At 47.9% G+C, this 17,399-nt stretch overlaps 1 protein-coding gene across 3 annotated transcripts in view; it reads right to left on the bottom strand.

The window, feature by feature from the left end:
* The window catches only part of LOC112219891 (WD repeat-containing protein 7), a 352,753-nt gene that overhangs the window by 25,996 nt on the left and 309,358 nt on the right, over positions 1–17,399 (bottom strand). For all 3 annotated transcript variants that reach the window (XM_042302729.1, XM_042302730.1, XM_042302731.1), the window contains 4 exons: positions 11,059–11,176; positions 10,143–10,292; positions 9,862–9,944; positions 8,536–8,635 (listed from right to left, as the gene is read on the bottom strand). In XM_042302729.1, coding sequence (XP_042158663.1) covers positions 8,536–8,635; positions 9,862–9,944; positions 10,143–10,292; positions 11,059–11,176 — 451 coding nt within the window. The remainder of the gene's footprint in view (positions 1–8,535; positions 8,636–9,861; positions 9,945–10,142; positions 10,293–11,058; positions 11,177–17,399) is intronic.

Genomic DNA, 17,399 nt, shown 5'->3' with positions numbered 1-17,399 from the left:
GGTCCATCTGCCAGGTAAACACAGTGGGCTGGTCCATCTGCCAGGTAAACACAGTGGGCTGGTCCATCTGCCAGGTAAACACAGTGGGCTGGTCCATCTGCCAGGTAAACACAGTGGGCTGGTCCATCTGCCAGGTAAACACAGTGGGCTGGTCCATCTGCCAGGTAAACACAGTGGGCTGGTCCATCTGCCAGGTAAACACAGTGGGCTGGTCCATCTGCCAGGTAAACACAGTGGGCTGGTCCATCTGCCAGGTAAACACAGTGGGCTGGTCCATCTGCCAGGTAAACACAGTGGGCTGGTCCATCTGCCAGGTAAACACAGTGGGCTGGTCCATCTGCCAGGTAAACACAGTGGGCTGGTCCATCTGCCAGGTAAACACAGTGGGCTGGTCCATCTGCCAGGTAAACACAGTGGGCTGGTCCATCTGCCAGGTAAACACCTTGTTTGTTTTTAAACACTCCTCTTCTGACTCTGTGTTAGTGGTGGGTGAGAGACGAAAGGAGAGAGAGAGAGATGGAGGAGTGGAGGGATAGAGGAGTGGAGGGATAGAGGAGTGGAGGATAGAGGGGTTAGAGGAGTGGAGGGATAGAGGAGTGGAGGGTTAGAGGAGTGGAGGGATAGAGGAGTGGAGGGATAGAGGAGTGGTGGGATAGAGGAGTGGAGGGATAGAGGAGTGGAGGGATAGAGGAGTGGAGGGATAGAGGAGTGGAGGGATAGAGGAGTGGTGGGATAGAGGAGTGGAGGGATAGAGAAGTGGAGGGATAGAGGAGTGGTGGGATAGAGGAGTGGAGGGATAGAGGAGTGGTGGGATAGAGGAGTGGAGGGATAGAGGAGTGGAGGGATAGAGGAGTGGAGGGATAGAGGAGTGGAGGATAGAGGGGTTAGAGAAGTGGGAGGATAGAGGAGTGGAGGATAGAGGGGTTAGAGAAGTGGAGGGATAGAGGAGTGGAGGGATAGAGGAGTGGTGGGATAGAGGAGTGGAGGGATAGAGGAGTGGAGGGATAGAGGAGTGGAGGGATAGAGGAGTGGTGGGATAGAGGAGTGGAGGGATAGAGGAGTGGTGGGATAGAGGAGTGGAGGGATAGAGGAGTGGAGGGATAGAGGAGTGGAGGATAGAGGGGTTAGAGAAGTGGAGGGATAGAGGAGTGGAGGGATAGAGGAGTGGAGGGATAGAGGAGTGGAGGGATAGAGGAGTGGAGGATAGAGGGGTTAGAGAAGTGGAGGGATAGAGGAGTGGAGGGATAGAGGAGTGGAGGGATAGAGGAGTGGAGGGATAGAGGAGTGGAGGGATAGAGGAGTGGAGGGTTAGAGGAGTGGAGGATAGAGGAGTGGAGGGATAGAGGAGTGGTGGGATAGAGGAGTGGAGGGATAGAGGAGTGGAGGGATAGAGGAGTGGAGGGATAGAGGAGTGGAGGGATAGAGGAGTGGAGGGATAGAGGAGTGGAGGGATAGAGGAGTGGTGGGATAGAGGAGTGGAGGGATAGAGGAGTGGAGGGATAGAGGAGTGGAGGGATAGAGGAGTGGAGGGATAGAGGAGTGGAGGGATAGAGGAGTGGAGGGATAGAGGAGTGGAGGGATAGAGGGGTTAGAGAAGTGGAGGGATAGAGGAGTGGAGGGATAGAGGAGTGGAGGGATAGAGGAGTGGAGGGATAGAGGAGTGGTGGGATAGAGGAGTGGAGGGATAGAGGAGTGGAGGGATAGAGGAGTGGAGGGATAGAGGGGTTAGAGAAGTGGAGGGATAGAGGAGTGGAGGGATAGAGGAGTGGAGGGATAGAGGAGTGGAGGGATAGAGGTGTGGAGGGATAGAGGAGTGGAGGGATAGAGGAGTGGAGGGATAGAGGAGTGGAGGGATAGAGGAGTGGAGGGATAGAGGAGTGGAGGGATAGAGGTGTGGAGGATAGAGGAGTGGAGGGTTAGAGGAGTGGAGGGATAGAGGAGTGGAGGGATAGAGGAGTGGAGGGATAGAGGAGTGGAGGGATAGAGGAGTGGAGGGATAGAGGGGTTAGAGGAGAGGGATAGAGGAGTGGAGGGATAGAGGGGTTAGAGGAGTGGAGGGATAGGGGGTTAGAGGAGTGGAGGGATAGAGGAGTGGAGGGATAGAGGAGTGGAGGATAGAGGGGTTAGAGAAGTGGAGGGATAGAGGGGTTAGAGGAGTGGAGGGATAGAGGAGTGGAGGGTTAGAGGGGTTAGAGGAGTGGAGGGATAGAGGAGTGGAGGGTTAGAGGAGTGGAGGGATAGAGGAGTGGAGGGTAGAGGAGTGGAGGGATAGAGGAGTGGAGGGATAGAGGAGTGGAGGGATAGAGGGGTGGAGGAGTGGAGGATAGAGGGGATAGAGGAGTGGAGGATAGATGAGTGGAGGGATAGAGGAGTGGAGGGATAGAGGAGTAATTGACTTCTCTATAGTGCTAGACCTCTAATCAATGACCATTCAAGCCAGAGTTAGAAGTCACACTGACAGTGACGACACAGGATCCAAGGAGTGGAAAGAGTGCTCCATAACAAATCTCTCAGCCTCTCTCCTCTGCACACACACACACACACACACACACACACACACACACACACACACACACACACACACACACATACCTACTTGATGGACGGTGAGCATGGGGCACCATTGTATTAAAAATAAATAGCTTCCTCGGGTTTGTGTTGTTCAGTAGATCAATAACATACCAATTCCAACAGACCCACCCTCTCTGCCACCCTCGTGGTTAAATATCAGTCAGATAGCAGACATGTTGCCTAGGTGTCGCTCTTATTAAATTAAATCAAATATCAATCTATTAATAAATCATTAAAAACATACAAACATTTTCCTAAATGTAAAAAAAAAAAAGATATAATAATTAAAGTGTTTCAATGTGAGATGAACCATTTGTTCTCCCATAAACCTACAGTGTCTGTCCTTCACCAACTCACACCACATGGTCTCCCATAAAGCTACAGTGTCTGTCCTTCACCAACTCACACCACATGGTCTCCCATAAAGCTACAGTGTCTGTCCTTCACCAACTCACACCACATGGTCTCCCATAAAGCTACAGTGTCTGTCCTTCACCAACTCACACCACATGGTCTCCCATAAAGCTACAGTGTCTGTCCTTCACCAACTCACACCACATGGTCTCCCATAAAGCTACAGTGTCTGTCCTTCACCGACTCACACCACATGGTCTCCCATAAAGCTACAGTGTCTGTCCTTCACCAACTCACACCACATGGTCTCCCATAAAGCTACAGTGTCTGTCCTTCACCAACTCACACCACATGGTCTCCCATAAAGCTACAGTGTCTGTCCTTCACCGACTCACACCACATGGTCTCCCATAAACCTACAGTGTCTGTCCTTCACCGACTCACACCACATGGTCTCCCATAAAGCTACAGTGTCTGTCCTTCACCAACTCACACCACATGGTCTCCCATAAAGCTACAGTGTCTGTCCTTCACCAACTCACACCACATGGTCTCCCATAAAGCTACAGTGTCTGTCCTTCACCAACTCACACCACATGGTCTCCCATAAAGCTACAGTGTCTGTCCTTCACCAACTCACACCACATGGTCTCCCATAAAGCTACAGTGTCTGTCCTTCACCAACACACCACATGGTCTTTGTAAAGTCTTCATCTCCTATTAATCTGCAGTATGAATGCAAGGCTGTGACATTAGATCACATTAAAAATGGACTTTATAAAAACCATTTGTGATGTTAACACCAAATTTTTAAAATAATAATGTAAAAACAGATTTTCCTGCAGTTTCCTACTGAAACGCCTCACACACAGTAGATAGATGAGTGTTAACACCAGAGAGTTGAGATGCTTTATGATGTTGGACCAAGGGCACCACAGGCCAGAGAGGAGACGAACTATAAATATGGTGTGTGTGTGTGTGTGTGTGTGTGTGTGTAACCTTCTGTGTATACCTGTAAATAAACCCTAAGCCTGGATTTAAGGACAACACCTCTGGTCTCCACTCGTTTAAAGGAAGGATCTGATGTGTGTGTGTGTGTGTGTGTGTGTGTGTGTGTGTTTTCCCCCACTAAAACCCTAGCAAGTCCTGTATATCCCCCCACTGTGAGGGTGATTACTACAGAGACTCCTCAGACTGGATGTGTCCCGAATTGCACCCTACTCCCTACGTAGTGAGCTACTTTTCACTAGGGTCCATAGGAATCTGGTCAAAACAAGTGCACTATATATGGAATAGGGTGCCATTGCATATCACTGTCTGTGAGAGCTGGAGGATCCCTATTCTCCAGAGATGAAACCTCCTGTTTCTGGGGTGTGTGTGTAGACAAAAGAAAGAGAGAGAGAGAGCGAGAGAGAGACAAAGAGAGAGACAAAGAGCAAGACAAAGAGAGAGACAGAGAGAGCGAGACAAAGAGAAGAGACAGAGAGAGAGCGAGACAAAGAGGCAGAGAGAGAGAGCGAGACAAAGAGACAGAGCGAGACAAAGAGAGAGACAGAGAGAGACAGAGAGAGAGACAAAGAGAAGAGACAGAGACTGAGAGGGTGAGACAAAGAGACAGAGAGAGAGAGCGAGACAAAGAGAGAGACAGAGAGAGAGCTAGACAAAGAGACAGAGAGAGAGCGAACAAAGAGACAGAGATAGAGAGCACTATAGACAAAGAGAGAGACAGAGAGAGAGAGCTGACAGAGAGCTGAGACAAAGAGACAGAGAGAGAAGCGAGACAAAGAGAGAGACAGAGAGAGAGAGCGAGACAAAGAGAGAGACAGAGAGAGAGAGCGAGACAAAGAGAGAGACAGAGAGAGAGCGAGACAAAGAGACAGAGAAAGAGAGCGAGACAAAGAGAGAGACAGAGAGAGAGCGAGACAAAGAGACAGAGCGAGAGAGCGAGACAAAGAGAGAGACAGAGAGAGAGCGAGACAAAGAGACAGAGAGAGAGAGCGAGACAAAGAGAGACAGAGAGAGAGCGAGCGAGACGAGAGAGTGAGACAGAGAGAGAGCGAGAGAGTGAGACAGAGAGAGAGCGAGAGAGCGACCTAAACATAAGGAAAGCTTTGATTATGCACAGACTCAGTGACCATAGCCTTGCTATTGAGAGACTCTCAGGAGAAGACAGGCTATGTGCTCACTGCCCACAAAATGAGGTGGAAACTGAGCTGCACTTCCTAACCTCCTGCCCAATGTATGACCATATTAGAGACACATGTTTCCCTCAGATTACACAGATCCACAAAGAATTTGAAAACAAACCCGATTTTGATGAACTCCCTTATCTACTGGGTGAAATACCACAGTGTGCATCACAGCAGCAAGATTTGTGACCTGTTGCCACGAGAAAAGGGCAACCAGTGAAGAACAAACACCATTGTAAATACAACCCATATTTAGGTTTATTTATTTTCCCTTGTGTCCTTTAACCATTTGAAATGTCTTTATCAATCTAGACACAATAGCCCACAATGACAAATCAAAAACAAGCTTTTAGAAATCTTTGCACATTAATTAAAAATGGAAATACCTTACTTGCATAAGTATTCAGATCACAATAATAATTTAATAAAATTTGAACAATAATAATGACAAAGGGAAAACTGGTTTAAGAATATAACACTAAATATAAAAGGAACTTATTTACATTTATTAGAAATAAAAGACATATCTCATTTACATAAGTATTCAGACCCTTTGCTATGAGACTCAAAATTGAGCTCAGCTGCATCCTGTTTCCATTGATCATCCTTGAGATGTTTCTACAACTTGAAGTTGGAGTCCACCTGTGGTAAATTCAATTGATTGGACGTGATTTGGAAAGGCACACACCTGTCTATAGAAGGTCCCACAGTTGACAGTGCATGTCAGAGCAAAAACCAAGCCATGAGGTCGAAGGACTCGATCAGGGGAAGGGTACCAAAAAAGGTCTGCAGCATTTAAGGAGGAGCAGCGTTGAAGGTCCCCAAGAACACAATGGCCTCCATCGTTCTTCAATGGAAGAAGTTTGGAACCATCAAGACTCTTCCCAGAGCTGGCCGCCCGGCTAAACTGAGCAATCGGGGTACAAGGGCCTTGGTCAGGGAGGTGACCAAGAACCCGATGGTCACTCTGAAAGAGCTCCAGAGTTCCTCTGTGGAGACTGGAGAACCTTCCAGAAGGACAACCATCTCTGCAGCACTCCACCAATCTGGCCTTTATGGTAGAGTGGCCAGACGGAAGCCACTCCTCAGTAAGAGGCACATGACAGCCAGCTTGGAGTTTGCCAAAAGGCACCTAAAGGACTCTGACCCTAAAAAAAAAGATTCTCTGGTCTGATGAAACCAAGATGGAACTCTTCAGCCTGAATGAAAGTCAAGCGTCACGTCTGGAGGAAACCAGGCACCATCCCTAAGGTGAAGCATGGTGGTGGCAGCATTGTGCTGTGTGGTTGTTTTTCAGCAGCAGGGACTGGGCGACTAGTCAGGATCGAGGAAAATATGAACAAAGCAAAGTACAGAGAGATCCTTGATGAAAACCTGCTCCAGAGTGCTCAGCACCTCAGACTGGGGCAAAGGTTCACCTTCCAACAGGACAACTACCCATAAGCACACAGCCAAGACAATGCAGGAGTGGTTTTGGGACAAGCCTCTGAGTGGCCCAGCCAGAGCCCGGGCTTGAACCCATCCAACTGTGACAGAGCTTGTGAGTATCTGCAGAGAAGAATGGGAGAAACTCCCCAAGATTGTAGCGTCATACCCAAGAAGAGTTGAGGTTATAATCGCTGCCAAAGGTGCTTCAACAAAGTACTGAGTGAAGGGTCTGAATACTGAATAATAATATGTAAATGTGATATTTCTGTTTGTTTGTTTTCTTTTACATTTGCAAAAATGTCTAAAAACCTGTTTGTTGTTGTTGTTGTTGTTATGATTATTAGATTGTAGATTGATGACAGCAAATTAATAATTTAATTTTAATTTAAAATTTAATACATTTAACGTAACAATTTGAAAAACGTCAAGGGATCTGAAGACTTTCCCCGAATACACCGACGTGGCACACACACACACACACACACACACACACACACACACACACACACACAACCAAGGACTGTGAGCTCTCCTCCGTGAAAACCAGCCCCGTCGCGGACCAGGATGTCTTGCTCCCAGACAGACTAAACAACTTCCTCGCTTTGAGGACAATACAGTGCCACTGACACGACTCGCTACCAAAACCTGCGGACTCTCCTTCACTGCAGCCGACGTGAGTAAAACATTTAAACGTGTTAACCCTCGCAAGGCTGTAGGCCCAGACGGCATCCCCAGCCACATCCTCAGAGCATGCGCAGACCATCTGGCTGGTGTGTTTACGGACATATTCAATCTCTCCCTACCTCAATCTGCTGTCCTCACTTGCTTCAAGAGGGCCAGCATTGTTCCTGTTCCCAAGAAAGCTAAGGTAATTGAACTAAATTACCTTCGCCCCCGTAGCACTCACCTCTGTCATCATGAAGTGCTTTGAGAGACTAGTCAAGGACTATATCACCTCCACCCTACCTGACACCCGTAGACCCACTTCAATTTAAACACCACCCCAACAGATCCACTGACGATGCAATCACCATCGCACTGCACACTGCCCTATCCCATCTGGACAAGAGGGATACCTATGTAAGAATGCTGTTCATTGACTACAACTCAGCTTTCAACACCATAGTACCTTCCAAGCTCGTCATTATGCTGGAGGCATGCTCTGAACCCCGCCCTGTGCAACTGGGTCCTGGACTTCCTGACAGGCTGCCCCCAGGTGGTGAGGGTGGGTAACAACACCTCCACTTCGCTGATCATCAATACAGGGACCGCGCAAGGGTGCGTTCTCAGCTCTCTGCTGTACTCCCTGTTCACCCATGACTGCGTGGCCATGCACGCCTCCAACTCAATCATCAAGTCTGCAGACGACACAACTGTAGTAAGCTAGATTACCAACAACGACGAGACGGCCTACAGGGACCTGCCCTCCAGGACACCTACACCACCCGATGTCACAGGAAGGCCATAAAGATCATCAAGGACAACAACCACCCGAGCCACTGCCTGTTCACCATCCAGAAGGCGAGGTCAGTACAGGTTCATCAAAGCGGGGACCGAGAGACTGAAAAACAGCTTCTATCTCAAGGCCGTCAGACTGTTTAATAGCCATCACTAGCACATTAGAGGCTGCTGCCCTGTATACATAGACTTGACTGTGCATAGAGGGCACTGGCCACTTCAATAATGGAACACAAGTCACTTCAATAATGTTCACATATTTTGCATTATTTGATTTACTTTATTCTACTGTATTTTAGTCTATGCCACTCTGGCATCGCTCGTCCTAATATTTATAAGTTCCTAATTCCAATCCTTTACTTTAGATTTGTGTGTATTGTTGTGAAATAATCAGGCCTCTCCAGGAACACAGCCTCTCTGTTGGTCTGCTGTTTATTCATCACCCTCTTATCTTCCATTGATTCCCCCCCGCCCCTCGGTGCCCAGGCACAGGTTAGTGGTGTGTGTGTGTGTGTGTGTGTGTGTGTGTGTTTACCTGGCACTTGCCCGTGCGGACATCATAAAGGGCCACTGAACCCTGGCGGGCCCCCACGGCAATACGGTGACTCCGGTCGCAGTATCCCACCATGTAGAACCTGAACAGAATCGAAACACAGAACACACGAGGTCAGGGCTCATTTGTCACACAGCATCGGCCGCCGTGGGTCGACCCTTGACCCCTACAAACCCACAAGGGGTCGAACCCTTTCCCCCGAATTAACATTAAAAGTAAATGAGAGGGCAGCGACTCTCTCTAAGGTCTTGTTAGTAACACTATCAGTACATCAAGTGGTACAGATGTAAGAGCGAGACCGCCACAAACGCCCTGACAGTACGAAGCAGAGGACAGGGAACGAGGACAGGGAACGAGGACAGGGAACGAGGACAGGGAACGAGGACAGGGAACGAGGACAGGGAACGAGGACAGGGAACGAGGACAGGGAACGAGGACAGGGAACGAGGACAGGGAACGAGGACTGGGAACGAGGACTGGGAACGAGGACTGGGAACGAGGACAGGGAACGAGGACTGGGAACGAGGACTGGGAACGAGGACTGGGAACGAGGACATGGAACATGGAACGAGGACATGGAACATGGAACGAGGACAGGGAACGAGGACAGGGAACGAGGACATGGAACGAAGACATGGAACGAGGACATGGAACGAGGACATGGAACGAGGACATGGAACAGGACAGGAACGAGGACAGGGAACGAGGACAGAACGAGGACAGGGAACATGGAACGAGGACAGGGAACGAGGACAGGGAACGAGGACAGGAACGAGGACAGGGAACGAGGACAGGAACGAGGACAGGAACGAGGACAGGGAACGAGGACAGGAACGAGGACATGGAACGAAGACATGGAACGAGGACATGGAACGAGGACATGGAACGAGGACATGGAACGAGGACATGGAACGAGGACATGGAACGAGGACATGGAACGAGGACAGGGAACGAGGACAGGGAACGAGGACAGGGAACGAGGACAGGGAACGAGGACAGGGAACGAGGACAGGGAACGAGGACAGGGAACGAGGACAGGGAACGAGGACATGGAACGAGGACATGGAACGAGGACATGGAACGAGGACATGGAACGAGGACATGGAACGAGGACATGGAACGAGGACATGGAACGAGGACATGGAACGAGGACATGGAACGAGGACATGGAACGAGGACATGGAACGAGGACAGGGAACGAGGACAGGGATAGAGGACTGGGAACGAGGACTGGGAACGAGGACTGGGAACGAGGACTGGGAACGAGGACTGGGAACGAGGACTGGGAACGAGGACATGACTACTCACTTGCAAATAGCAGGGAAACACTCATTCAGCCCTTTCTTCTTCACCAGAGAGCCTTCGATGCAGTACATGATGATGTCCATTACCTAGAGGAAGGAAGAAGAGAGAAATACCCAGCAATTACCACCTGTCCAAACCCCATCCAGTCACCTCAAACTAGAGCTACTATAACATGTTTCTCATGGTGCGGCCATTCATTCTAAACTAATTAACAGTTAAATAAAGTTGAAGCATGTGGTTGTATTATAACGTGGAGAGACCAGGTCTTGGACTGCAAGTCGTACCTCAACCAGCAGGTCCACGACGTCAGTCGGCATCTTCTCAATGAGGATATCTATGACCCTGATGATCTCCGTCTTGGCTCGGCCCAGAGAGGTGGTGTGGACATTCTGCTGCGACTGGGAGTTAGCCTGCATGGCTGTGTGTCTGTGAACCTAACATACAGGATACAAAAAACGGAGTTAAGTTGGTTAGGGGGAAGAAGTTAGGGAGAAGAAGTTAGGGGGAAGAGGTTAGGGGAAGAGGTTAGGGGAAGGGGGTAGGGGGAAGGGGGTAGGGGGAAAGAAGTTAGGGGAAGAGGTTAGGGGAAGAGGTTAGGGGGAAGAGGGTAGGGGGGGAAGAAGTTAGGGGAAGAAGTTAGGGGAAGAAGTTAGGGGAAGAGGTTAGGGGAGGTAGGGGGAAGAGGTAAGAGGTTAGGGGAAGAGGTTAGGGGAAGAGGTTAGGGGGAAGAAGAAGTTAGGGGAGGGGGAAGAGGTTAGGGGAAGAGGTTAGGGGTAGGGGAAGAGGTTAGGGGAAGGGTAGGGGGTTAGGGGAAGAGGGGTAGGGGAAGAGGTTAGGGTAGGGGAAGAGGTTAGGGGTTGGGGGAAGAGGTTAGGGGTTGGGGGAAGAGGTTAGGGGAAGAGGTTAGAGGGAAGAGGTTAGGGGTAAGGGGGGGAAAAGGTTAGGGAAGGGTAGTAAGGGTAGGGGAAGAGGTGAGGGGTTAGAGGGAAGGGTAAGGGGGAAGGGTAAGGGGGTGAAGGGGGATGGGAGGAAAGGAAGGGGAAGGGCGAAAGGGGGATGGGAGGAAAGGAAGGGGAAGGGCGAAAGGAAGGGCAGGGTGGAGTGTGAAAGCAGAAAGGTAATGCAGAAGGTAATGTACAGAGTAACAGAGGTTCAGGGGAGATGACATGGAGACATGAAAAACAGGAGGTCAGGTCTCACCTCTCTGGCAATGGTTGTGATGAATGCCGGTGGTCTGGCTGTGGCGATGAGAGAGAGAGCATGGCGTGCTGAGCGGGCCGAGTCGGCTGCTGGGTTGAGGGGCAGGCCCATTGTGATGCTAACCAGGCAGCCGGAGGGAGAGAGAGAGAGGAGGAGGAGAGAGAGAGAGAGAGAGAGAGGAGGGAGGAGAGAGACAGAGAGAGAGGGAGGGAGGAGGGACAGAGAGAGAGGGAGGGACAGAGAGAGAGGGAGGGACAGAGAGAGAGGGAGGGACAGAGAGAGAGGGAGGGACAGAGAGAGAGGGGGAGGGACAGAGAGAGAGGAGGAGGGACAGAGAGAGAGGAGGAGGGACAGAGAGAGAGGAGGAGGGACAGAGAGCGAGGAGGAGGGACAGAGAGAGGGGAGGAGGGACCGAGAGGAGGGAGGGACAGAGAGAGGAGGGACAGAGAGAGGAGGAGGGACAGAGAGAGAGGGAGGGAGAGAGAGGGAGGGAGGATGAGGAGGGACAGAGAGAGGGAGGGAGGAGAGAGGTAGAGGAGGGGAGGGACAGAGAGAGAGGAGGGGAGGGACCAAGAGAGAGGGAGGGACAGAGAGAGAGAGAGGGACAGAGAGAGAGAGAGAGAGGGAGGGAGAGAGGTAGAGAGAGAGGAGAGGAGAGAGAGAGAGAGAGAGAGGAGAGGAGGGAGAGAGAGGTAGAGAGAGAGAGGGAGGTAGAGAGAGAGGTAGAGAGAGAAGGAGAGAGAGAGAGAGAAGAGAGGAGAGAGAGGACAGAGGTAGAGAGAGAGGGAGGAGAGAGAGGAGAGAGAGAGAGGGAGGGAGGTAGAGAGAGGGAGTAGAGAGAGAGAAGGAGAGAGAGAGGTAGAGAGAGAGAGAGACGAGGTAGAGGGAGAGAGAGAGGTAGAGACAGAGAGAGAGGGAGGGAGAGAGAGAGGAGGAGGAGAGACAGAGGTAGAGAGAGGTAGAGAGAGAGAGGAGGGACAGAGAGAGAGAGAGAGGTAGAGGTAGAGGGAGAGGGAGGTAGAGAGGAGAGGGAGGTAGAGAGAGGTAGAGAGAGAAGGAGAGAGAGAGAGAGAAGAGAGGAGAGAGAGAGAGAGAGGGAGGTAGAGAGAGGTAGAGAGAGGAGAGAGAGGAGAGAGAGGGAGGGAGGTAGAGAGAGGTAGAGAGAGAGAGAGCAGGAGGGAGAGAGAGAGGAGGAGGTAGAGAGAGAGAGTAGAGAGAGAGAGAGCAGGAGGGAGGTAGAGAGAGAGAGGGAGAGAGAGAGGGAGAGAGAGAGGTAGAGAGAGAGAGAGCAGGAGGGAGGTAGAGAGGTAGAGAGAGGGAGGGAGGTAGAGAGAGGTAGAGAGAGAAGGAGAGAGAGGTAGAGAGAGAGAGAGCAGGAGGGAGAGAGAGAGCAGGAGGTGTTAGAAGTACATAGTAAACAGATTAGCCACAGTTTATAATGTCAGGCCAAGGTCAATGGGATCACTCACACTGCACTGGCATAATGGACTCTCACAATGCACCGTAATTAGGTCCTTCTCAAGGTGGCTCAGCATCCGTCAGGCAGCATAGCACGCAGAGGCCGCTGCCTGCCACACGGGACCCTGGCACACGGGCCCCTGGCACACGGCCCCTGGCACTAGCTAGCCTCAGAAATTGGGAATAGTTGTGGCATCTGTCTGAAATGGAGAGCGAGTGGCCCCCTTGTTAACAAATCATCTGAGTGAGTGGACCGAGTGAATATGCATTAGGAGGGGTTTAGGGGCAGTGGGGGGAGGGGAGCAGAGGGGGAACCACTTCAAAAGGCCGGGCTTATTGTGAGTGGAAGGCTACGTTGCCCTGTTCTTTAGACACGCAGCTAAAGGACCTCCAGCACCAACCCCTGTCCTCGTCCCCCCACATCAGACACGTTCCCAGCCCCTAGCCCTTCCCCATCCACCCAGTCTCCCCCTCCAGGCCTGCACCGGCCTCAGCCAAGGCCCCCACCCCCACCCATCAACACACGGCCCAGTGCACTAGTGTTCCCCTCAGCGGGTCGACTGTGGCCTGGACTCATGGTCAAACAGCACAAGGTTAAACAACCCGTATACAACAGACGCACAGCACCGTAAGAGACAAGGGGAAAACAGCTAAGAAACCGTTTGGTCTGTACTTTATGATGGTCCAGTGGGGTTACAGTTCGTCTCCTCATGATGAATACACAACAACGGCAACACGGTTGTAGACACGACATAAAGAACTGTTTTAAAAACGCCAGGGATCATTTAGCTGTTTTGATTTGGGATCATTTAGCTGTTTTGATTTGGAATTTTAGGACCCTTGTAAGGAAAATTTTAAATAAAAATAATTTGGACCCTTGTAAATATTTTTTTTTAAATAAAAATAATTTGATAAAATATTGCATTTGGCCTTTACTACAATAGCCCATAGAAAAAACATCCATTATATATATATATATATATATATATATATATATATATATATATATATATATATATATATATATATATATATATATATATATATATATATATATTCATATATATATATATATATATATATTCATTATATGGCAAATCATGAGGAATAAGGTTCTGAAGTGTCTGTCCTATATTTAGGACATACACTACATGACCAAAAGTATGGGCTCGTCGAATATTTCCTTCCAAAATGATGGGTATTAATATGGAGTTGGTCCCCCCCTTTGCTGCTATAACAGCCTCCACTCTTCTGGGAAGGCTTTCCACTAGATGTTGGAACATTGCTGCTATAACAGCCTCCACTCTTTTGGGAAGGCTTTCCACTAGATGTTGGAACATTGCTGCTATAACAGCCTCCACTCTTCTGGGAAGGCTTTCCACTAGATGTTGGAACATTGCTGCTATAACAGCCTCCACTCTTCTGGGACGGCTTTCCACTAGATGTTGGATGTTACACACACTGCGCCTTACACACACTACGCCTTACACACACTACGCCTTACACACACTACGCCTTACACACACTGCGTCTTACACACACTGCGTCTTACACACACTGTGCGCTTACACACACTGCGCCTACACACACTGCGCCTTACACACACTGCGCCTTACACACACTGCGCCTTACACACACTGCGTCTTACACACACTGCGCCTTACACACACTGTGCCTTACACACACTACGCCTTACACACACTGCGCCTTACACACACTACGCCTTACACACACTGCGCCTTACACACACTGCGTCTTACACACACACTACGCCTTACACACACTGCGCCTTACACACACTGCGCCTTACACACACTGCGCCTTACACACACACACTGCGTCTTACACACACTACGCCTTACACACACTGCGCCTTACACACTGTGCCTTACACACACACTGCGCGTCTTACACACACTGTGCCTTACACACACTGTGTCTTACACACACTGTGCCTTACACACACTGCGTCTTACACACACTACGCCTTACACACACTACGCCTTACACACACTACGCCTTACACACACTACGCCTTACACACACTGTGCCTTACACACACTACGCCTTACACACACTACGCCTTACACACACTACGCCTTACACACACTACGCCTTACACACACTGTGCCTTACACACACTGTGCCTTACACACACTGCGTCTTACACACACTGCGTCTTACACACACTGCTCGGCAACAGACATGTACTCCTGAGGTGACCCGTTTCACCCTCTACAACCACTGTGATTATTATTTGACCCAGCTGGTCATCTATGAACGTTTAAACATCTTGAAGAACTATCTGGTCTTAGTGGTTAGTGGTTATAATCTCCACCCGGCACAGCCAGAAGAGGACTGGCCACCCCTCATAGCCTGGTTCCTCTCCAGGTTTCTTCCTAGGTTTTGGCCTTTCTAGGGAGTTTTTCCTAGCCACCGTGCTTCTACACCTGCATTGCTTGCTGTTTGGGGTTTTAGGCTGGGTTTCTGTACAGCACTTTATGACATCAGCTGATGTACGAAGGGCTATATAAATACATTTGATTGATTCATTGACTACACACACTGCGGCCTAAACATAATTTAGGAGTGAAATCTTCATCTTAACAAATAAATTAATATATTCTGAACCTTTTAGATGTTTTCTCTACAATGAACGCCACCTACTGTAATCCCCATAAGGCAATAAGGACTTATTTTAAATAATAGAAGTTCAAAAAATATTATTTTAAAACATTTAAAAATCTAAAAAATGTTTTCTGAGACATTGGTTTTTCACTTGTTGCTTTCACTGGCTATTTAAATGTGCTCGGTGAAATGTTTTAGTAAATATATTTATCTAACCATACTATTTTATTTTCCTTCAATATATTAATGAACAATCATATTTTTTTTTGTAAATATATTGAACAAATTCCCTCTCAAGTAAAAATGACGTACTCTATAATAGTAAAATAATTCAACATATCTGATGTTGATCTTACATTAATAAACATGATTTAAATATAAATAAATAAATATATAGATACGTTTATTTTATTCAGACATTTTGTTGTCATTTTCAAAAACGAATTCCAACAAAATACGGGGAGTAAAAAAAATGCTTTTTAATCTTTCATTCTCACTTTCTCTCTCCTCTGACACATCAAACATTCAGAATCACACATCAATATGGAAATGGGATTGATATCAGCCATCAATACCATAACCCAGCTGTTGTTGTAACATAGAATGTTCTATGTGGTCTGCAGGTATATTTCAAAAGGTATCTGGTTAACTATTACATTAATGATAAACAGAGATGTTTAAAAAAAATATATATAAATGACATCGTATATATATATTTTTTTATAACTATAATCTCAGACTTTTCATTCGTTCAAAATGATTGGCTTTCCGCCCTAGATTGATAGGAGAGGCTATTCTATATAATAGTGTACACACTCAAACCACAAATAATACAAAACCAACATACCTCCGTAATCTTTGTTTCTATCTCTTTATCCCATTCTCTCACACAAACACACAGAATAAAATGAAAAATAAATCTGTTGGACAAAGTTCAGAGTTGATAATGTAAACGGTATATTTTGGGGGGGGGGGTTATACGTTTCATCGTGAAAATAGTGCTCAGATCTTTCCTTATGGAAAAGGGATCATTTATTATTTGAGAGATCAGTAATTTACATGAACCTGACTAGCAGCCATTCCCTTTGTTAGAGAACCATCCATCCGTTGGTCAATGTAGTCAGTTCAAAGACAGAGCCAGTCAAGCATACGCATACAGACTCCTACAGACTCCTTTCTGATGTAAATTAGGTTCAATTTAGGTTCCGTATGAAAGGTGAAAAGACGTATTTTCCGGATATTTTAAATACATACTTTGCACATTGAAATGATAATAAATCATTTTTCCAAACGTTTAATTTTTATATTTTCCAGATGTTGAAATCCGGTGAATTTTTTGGTTCTGAATGAAAGTTGAAAAGACCTCCAGTGTGGCGCAACGGTCTGAGGTACCGATCAATGCTAGAAGTGTCACTACAGATCCGGGTTTGATCCCGGGCTGTGTCGCAGCTGGGAGACCAATGAGGCAGCGCACAATGGCCCAGCGTCGTCCGGGTTAAGGGAGGGGTTTCTAGTGACTCCTTGTGGAGAGTGGGGCGCAGTGCAGGCTGGCTTCGGTAGCCAGCTGTACCGTGTCTCCTCCGACACATTGGTGCGGCTTAACCCAGGAAGCAGTGTCAAGAAGCAGTGCGGCATGGCAGGTTCGTGTTTTGCAGCATGCACGGCTCTCAAACATTTTTTGTTGTTGTTATGATCAGCTTGTCAAAAATTAACGGATATAAACTTAAAACCCCTGATCAACAATGGGGTGAAACAACCTGGACAGCAGTTGTGAGTAGACTGATTGTCCCATTCCATATTAAAACCACTAGTAGACTGATTGTCAAATTCCACATTAAAACCACTAGTAGACTGATTGTCCCATTCCATATTAAAACCACTAGTAGACTGATTGTCCCATTCCATATTAAAACCACTAGTAGACTGATTGTCCCATTCCACATTAAAACCACTAGTAGACTGATTGTCCCATTCCATATTAAAACCACTAGTAGACTGATTCCATATTAAAACCACTAGTAGACTGATTCCATATTAAAACCACTAGTAGACTGATTCCATATTAAAACCACTAGTAGACTGATTCCATATTAAAACCACTAGTAGACTGATTCCATATTAAAACCACTAGTAGACTGATTGTCCCATTCCACATTAAAACCACTAGTAGACTGATTGTCCCATTCCATATTAAAACCACTAGTAGACTGATTGTCCCATTCCATATTAAAACCACTAGTAGACTGATTGTCAAA

The sequence above is a fragment of the Oncorhynchus tshawytscha genome, linkage group LG20 (assembly GCF_018296145.1).
Source record: "Oncorhynchus tshawytscha isolate Ot180627B linkage group LG20, Otsh_v2.0, whole genome shotgun sequence".
Taxonomy (NCBI): Eukaryota; Metazoa; Chordata; class Actinopteri; order Salmoniformes; family Salmonidae; genus Oncorhynchus; species Oncorhynchus tshawytscha.
The sequence above is the reverse complement of the archived record's forward strand: the minus strand, read 5'-3'. Positions and strand labels throughout refer to the sequence as shown.